The sequence below is a fragment of the Sander vitreus genome, chromosome 3 (genome assembly GCF_031162955.1).
Source record: "Sander vitreus isolate 19-12246 chromosome 3, sanVit1, whole genome shotgun sequence".
Taxonomy (NCBI): domain Eukaryota; kingdom Metazoa; phylum Chordata; class Actinopteri; order Perciformes; family Percidae; genus Sander; species Sander vitreus.
Window position 1 is genome coordinate 34,193,941 of NC_135857.1, and position 7,472 is coordinate 34,201,412.

A 7,472-nucleotide genomic window follows, 5' to 3' on the forward strand; every position below is an offset into this window, starting at 1 on the left:
ACTGTTAGGGAAATCTGTTTATGTTTTGTTACACGTTTCTGGATTTTTTTTTTTAAATATACTGTATATCGGCCGATATATCGGAATATCGGATTTTTAAATCACCAAATATTTGTATCAATATCGGCCTTAAAAATCCATCCTTTAATCGGTCAGGCTCTATATAACACGCCCCCAAAAGTAAAAACCAAAAACCAAAGAAACCCTCTCACAAACCCTAAATAACGTCACTCTGCACGAACAAACAGGGGCCACACGGTGCCCAGCGGTGCCACATTGTGCGGTGATAATGCTAATGATAATACGTAAGTGCTGTTTGCACCCTGACCTCGGTGCCCAGTTCCATTATGATTTCTCATGGTTCGTGTCCACTGGGGCGGTTTTATTTTTAGGGCAGGGATCGTCCCGCAACCCAGCACTGGACGCTTGATGGGCTTGACACTAGCAGTTATCAGTTTCTCGCCAATGATCACTGACAACATAGAAAACAGGCTCCACCGTCCTACAACCGTGATGGCTGCACCTGATTGGTGAGACGGACTGTAGAAATCCGTTTGCAATCACATTTCAAACCATTTTAAAATATTGTTTGGATCTGATTTGCAGAAAACTCACATTTCATGTTTTGTTTTTTTTGCTCTCCAGACTTACAAAAATCAATTTGGATACAATCCGGATATACCAAAAGAAGGGATTTGGGGTGGCAGTCTGTCTGAACGAGGCCTTTGTTAATTTGATGGCAAGAGTTCATATTTATTTTGGATGGATGGATGGAGTAAATTCCATAAAGCCCAGTTCAGACCAAAGATTCGCGACAACACTAGTTGAAACTTGCAACTTCTTGCAATGCGTCTGTGTTACGTTCTAAAACCAGCCTCTGGAGACTCCACCAGCTGACTTCTCTATTGTCTGTTGAAACAGGAGACGTCTCTTACGTTCTAAAACCAGCCTCTGGAGACTCCACCAGCTGACTTCTCTACTGGCTGTAGAAACAGGAGATGTCTCTTACGTTCTAAAACCAGCCTCTGGAGACTCCACCAGCTGACTTCTCTACTGGCTGTAGAAACAGGAGACGTCTCTTACGTTCTAAAACCAGCCTCTGGAGACTCCACCAGCTGACTTCTCTACTGGCTGATGAAACAGGAGATGTCTCTTACGTTCTAAAACCAGCCTCTGGAGACTCCACCAGCTGACTTCTCTACTGGCTGATGAAACAGGAGACGTCTCTTACGTTCTAAAACCAGCCTCTGGAGACTCCACCAGCTGAGTCGCAGCGACACCATCAGCAGGTTGGAGTCGAGCTGAGACCGGCCGGTTCAGACTGATGACATTTTTTCCTTAATGGTTCTGTCTCGTCGTGAATCTTTGGTCTGAACTGGGCTTTAGAGTGTCATTCTTATTGTGGATTTAAGCTTTTGTGTTTTAAGCTTTATTAATGGAACTGGGCACCAGTTCAGTGAAAAAGGTGTGGATCACCGGAAACCAAGACCTACTTCCTGATTGGCCAGATACACAGACCACAGCACTGGGCCATGTCTGTCAGGTTCTTCTCGGCCTCTTTCATGTCCCTGTTGACGGTGTCCATGCCTTCCTCAATACGCTCCAACTGCTCTGTTAGGAACAGGAGTTTTATGGTGCCGGGTTTTTATGGTGGTGTAACAACAGCAGACATGGGCAGTAGGTGCAACAGATGGTTTCAAAGCGGCTGATCTGATTGGTCAAGGGCATGTTTAGACCGACATGTTCAGACCATGCTGAAAATTCCCATTCACCAAAGCTCAAATCTGAGTTGTCTTGACTCAAACATGTCTTCTGGTAAACCCAGCCCGATCTACAAGCCGGCCACCGAAGCGGCGCACTCCATGGCAGCAACCCGTTGATGCCGCTGTCGCTGCTACGTCACCGGGATCTGTGTGTGTGTGTGTGTGTGTGTGTATGTGAGAGAGACGTTACTGTTCGTTACTGTATCTGTCCATCATCGTATAAAGCCCGCCCTCACAATGTGATTGGTCCAAACAGCTCTGGTTCAAGCATAATTGCTCCACAACGGATCAAGTCCAGACCGAACTTCCCGTGGACGGAGCTTTCCTGATTTCTTTCTCTGGTTTATTTTACTACAAGCATTTTCTGACAGCAGATGGCATTTAGTTTTTCATTCTGAGATCCTATTTTAAAATTTAGAATTTAGAAATAAAAATCCTATTAATGTTGTAAACATTGTATTGAACTACGTATTCTCCAGCAGCTTCTGATTAAAAGTCAGATATTTTACTTTTTTAATACAGTTTTCGGACTCATGCTTGACGGTCAACCCTGCTGACGTCACTGCACCATCTAGTGGACTGAAAAAGCACTTGATTTTATCATTCAAGTACCAAAAAGTTCCAATTTTTATATGCAATTTCAGTGTTTCCTCTATGTTGATTTTGTAGTGGCGGCCCGCCATGGCAAAATGTCTGCCGCCACGGCATCAGAAATAGGGCCGACGCACAACGTAGTTATTCGGACAGACCTGCCCCCACTGCTAAAGGAAACACTGAATTTATATAATAAAAGATCGATACTTGGCGTACGTGTATCGGTACAGTATTGCCACGGAAAATATGTGCTGTATCGATCTTTCTCCCCATCCCTAAATAAAGTAATATTAATCTCTTAAATATTGAAGCAATACCAAAATATTGGGACAAAACTCTCGTACCTTGTTTCTTGGAAGACAAACCGTTTTTAATTTAGAGTTGAAAACCTTTGAATAAGACTAAAAGAGGAGGATTTAAAGAGCGATCAAACAGAACTGATTACCTCCTTGTTCATCCAGCATAACCACAGCTCTGATCCCGGCATCTTTACTCTGCAGGAGGAGCACATGGAACCAAATAAATACAGAATACACATCACTCATAAGCAAGCTTGTATGGACCCCAAACGCCCCCTTCTTCCAGGCAGCCATTGTTCAGCTAGCCATTTTAGTTGCTGCAGATAGATTATATGTGATTGTCATATGGTGAAACTAGTTCAAAAACTCGACAATTGAACACAACAGCAGAGAGACATTTTAAAACAGTTCCTGCTTACTTCTATAATACTTGGAATTTTGACAGAATAAAGAGGAAACCAATCAGTAGTATAGATTGTAGACGGCGGTCGGCACTCCCCCCGTTTGTAGAAGCAGGCAGGAGTACGGTCATGGAAGCTAAGCAACGTCCTGCTGTGGACGGGGGCAGCAGCTAAATGTATTTTAGACACCTAGGGCCCTATTTTAGCGATCTGAGCGCACGGCGGGAAGGGCATGGGGCAGGAGCGTTTAGGGCGTGTCCAAATCCACCTTTGCTAGTTTTCTAAAGATTATTTTTTGGCCATTATTGACAGGACAGCTGAAGACATGAAAGGGGAGAGAGAGGGGGGAATGACATGCAGGAAAGGGCCGCAGGTCGGAGCTGAACCTGCGGCCGCTGCGTCGGGGAGTAAACCTCTGTACATGGGAGCCCGCTCTACCAACTGAGCTATCTAGGGGCCCCACTTTTACTAGTTTGACGGCGGAAAAAAGGGTCCGTGCACTGGGTGCATGGTTCCAAAGGATCATCTCCCATTCCCTTTAAAAGCCAGGCGCGTTTGGACCTTGGAGCATTGCTGTTATGATGTCGGATTTGCACCGTAATATTTGTATTTGTAATCTTCTGCATGTGTGTGTGCTGCTGTGCGTCCCTGTGTGTGTAACAAGCATAGTGTGCACGCTGTGCACGAGCCTAGGAGCATTTTACTAATGCTCTGTTAAAATAACAATGAAATGCTGCGCTTTTGACTTTACACCAGGTTTTTGTTGGTCAATGGCGCGATCACGTTCCACTGCCTCAAGATAGCAATACGCCCCGAATGCACCTGAACACACCTCCCTGTAAGACCAGCACGCCCATGGGCGCACAGATGGGCGCAGGTGCATTTGCTATTTAAACGACGTGGACGCTGGACGGTCTTAAAATAGCACTTGCGTCGCGCTCCGCCGGGTGCAAGATAGGGCCCCTAAACACATCTATGTCAGTTTAACTGGACACTGTATTTAGAGTATTTTCAGCGCTTTACCTTGCTGTCGGACAGCCCTTTACGACGGGGAACTGAAGATGTTATCTCTGCTCTCTTCAAAGCCACCAGGCTCCTCCAAATGAGTCTGGTGGCTTTGAAGAGCCTCTGATCTCAACCACTTTTGTTTCCAATAAGTCAAGCAGCTCACAGTAAATCACATCCCAGCATCTGTCTTGTCTAAAGTCGTTTTGGTGAGACATCATTGGGTACAGTATGTCGTCTTGTGGAACAGCGGAAAAACAGAGAGCTGATGTAAAGATGATGACGCTAACATAATAATGAAGTTCTCGCTCTGACTTTGCGTGCATGTACCTCCTCAACCAGCTGCATCATCCGCCTCGTACTCTCCAGGGACTGAAAGACACAAACAACGGGCTAATCAACATACAGTACATTCAATATACAGCCAGCTGAACATGCAACAATGAGAAATTCGTCTACAGACAAGCACATAATTCAGCCTATATAATAAAAATGGTTTACAATAGTTAATTTATAATGAATGAATGTTCAGTTGGGTTTAAATTGAGCAATTATTTCCCGTAAAATCATCAGTCTTTTTACAGTAAACACAACAAACTGATGCTGTCTTTCATCCCGTCCTTTCCACAGTATTTCTATAAATCATGAGGAGATAACAGACCTATAAAATGAATACATGTTTTGTCAAAACACAAAGTTAAATCCAACCACTCACAAACTGATTGACAGGTTGTTAACATGTTCTAATGTGAACACTTTCGTTTAGAAAGGGGTGAGTTATGATCAACTGAGTAACGCGCACTAGGTTTCTGTGTACATTTTTGTTTACTGTATGTGGACGTAAATTAGTCTGGATCAACGGAAGTACGTCCGCCGGATGTCCCTCACCTTCGCTCTCTGTTTGTCGCCGTTCCCAAACTCTGTTCTCTTCGGGAAACGACAACAACTTCGAGCTAGTGAGCTACACCCTGAAAATGGCAAGTTTTAAAGGTGCCCTGCCACACGTATTTCATTACTTTGTGGTAATGTCTGAAGTTCTACTATGGACTCTGTAAAACATTTTGTGAAATAAAATGCCTTGGTTACCTTGTTTCAAGCCATTCTAGCGGGGTATAGAAAGCCTCAGCTCGATTTGTGCCAGTTCTCATTAATATTCAACGAGCTAAGCTGCTAGACTCTGATTGGCTAACAGCTAGCCAATGAGAGCATGGCTATCAGCATCCTTTACCCAGCTTTACAGAATAGTAATGAGCTCAGGCAACACCACGTCAGACTGATCAGCTTTTGTAATTGGCCTTTCCAGTGGCTAGAGCTGACAGAGGAGGTAGCAGTTCATTTTCACATTCACAACGTAACACAAACACATATGGACTTATGGTTTTGTGTGGCAGGGCACCTTTAAAGCAAATGTGGATGGTGCAACAAGGCAGGCCTGCTTGGTTCTTTTGGGGAATTATTGTAAAAATGTACACAGAATATGTTTAGGGCGTTTGCTCGCTAACTGGGACGTTTGGGGACTGATTGGTGGGATTGCTGTGGACGAAGTTACACACGGAGATACACCAGTAAGAGCCAATGAGGTTTAACCAGCTCATTTAAATAGCTCAATCACAAGATTGGCGGTTCGATTCCAGGTTCCTCCGGTCAAAGTATCCTGCCGTATACTGTACGTATAGCTGTCCACTGCCCTTTATACTTAGGATGGCTTAAATGCAGTAATTGAATTTCACTACATTGTACTGCTGTCAATTGTATGTGAAAACCTTTCGAACAGTTAACTTCATTTAATATCGAGACAATTTGCAGAGCGTCCGGAGCTTGATGATTATGATTGGTTTAAAAAATGCAAACAACCAGAGTTTTTTTTTTTTTTTTTTTATCCTATCCCAGAATGCATCTGTGGTGTAGCCAGACCTATATGCACAGCGCTGTGGAGATAACGCTAGCAATGCGCGTGTTTGTTTTATATATTTAGGTGGTGAAAGATATAAAGATTTGACATTTAACTGCCGTTTTGCCCGGAACCTTTCGAAAGTCAACACACAGCAGACGTTAACACTGTACTCACACACACATGGACATTCTCTCTCAAGTCTTTCAGCCCCTTGCTTTGTGTGTGTGTGTGTGTGTGTGTGTGTGTGTGTGTGTGTGTGTGTGTGTGTGTGTGTGTGTGTGTGTGTGTTGTGTAAACATCATGTTAATCCCTGGGGACTTCCCCACCGAGTGGATGATGAGGTGACAAACGATTTTGCTCTGTAGTAGCCTTTAAACCCCCATGGTGTGTGTGTGTGTGTGTGTGTGTGTGTGTGTGTGTGTGTGTGTGTGTGTGTGTGTGTGTGTGTGTGTGTGTGTGTGTGTGAGCTCATCCGTGCCTGATGGTTCCCTGCAGATTGTTTCTATGGCCACCAGGTGAGCCAGGTGTCCTTAAAGGGACAGTCCCTTCAGGCAGGGCTCTGTCCTCTGATCCTGTCTCCTTTTTTTAAAGGAATTGTTCATTTCTTACTAGGGATGCACCGATGCATCGGCTGGACATCGGAATCGGCCGATGTCCACCCTATTTTCTGTCATCGGCCCATCTGTAAATAAGGTTACATGCGCCGATGGCAATAGCAGATGTTTCTCTATGTTGTGCTGGAGGGAAGCCTTTTACATAATAATGTATTTTATTTATATACAGCTTTACAACACTCACTTTAAAGAAATACACACACTGAAATACACAAACATTTAAACATTAAAAGCACTGTTGCTTACCTCATCTGTGACCTGATTGGCTCTCCTCTGCAGCTCCTGCTGCTCTGTAAAGATGGGCGGGTCTGAAGCCATGTTGGCCGTCCGTCCGTCCGTCCTTGTATGTGTGTGTGTGTGTGTGTGTGTGTGTGTGTGTGTGTGTGTGTGTGTGTGTGTGTGTGTGTGTGTATGTGTGTGTGTGTGTGTGTGTGTGTGTGTGTGTGTGTGTGTGTGTGTGTGTGTGTGTGTGTGTGTGTGTGCGTGTTCAGTCCCAGGTGACCTGATTAGGCTGCAGCATCAGCTGGTTCTGGCACCTGGAGAGCAGAGTGACACACATGATTATTTAACAACATAAACGAGCTGACAGACAATATTCTCATCTACATAAAAACTGTTCATTTCATTTCAGATGACTTCATTTCACCATGGAGACCTGGATACATATATTAAAAACAAACAATAGTGCGTCTACATGCAGTTTAAAAAGCCGATTATATTCAGGTTAAGGCGGTACCCCGTTTGCAAACACCTTAGCCCGGAAAGTTATTTAAAAATGTAATAAAAGTAATACTGATCTGTACATATACAGCTAATTATATTTGGACAAGTGGAAGAAAGAACTACAACACCACAGAATAAAAAATAAAAAAAAACACATATCAGTGATCATTAGAGGCGTT

The 7,472-nt window shown here is 44.0% G+C and overlaps 1 protein-coding gene across 2 annotated transcripts in view; it reads right to left on the reverse strand.

The window, feature by feature from the left end:
* Window positions 1-6,969, reverse strand: part of LOC144515895 (synaptosomal-associated protein 25) — a 16,463-nt gene extending 9,494 nt beyond the window's left edge. Inside the window, exons 1-4 of one of the 2 annotated variants that reach the window (XM_078247086.1) lie at window positions 6,817-6,969; window positions 4,393-4,434; window positions 2,803-2,851; window positions 1,494-1,611 (exon numbers count right to left, since the gene is read on the reverse strand). In XM_078247086.1, the coding sequence (XP_078103212.1) occupies window positions 1,494-1,611; window positions 2,803-2,851; window positions 4,393-4,434; window positions 6,817-6,888 (281 nt within the window). In that variant the 5' untranslated portion in view covers window positions 6,889-6,969. The remainder of the gene's footprint in view (window positions 1-1,493; window positions 1,612-2,802; window positions 2,852-4,392; window positions 4,435-6,816) is intronic. The other variant, XM_078247087.1, reaches the window with a different exon arrangement.
* Between the last annotated feature and the right edge of the window lie 503 nt (window positions 6,970-7,472).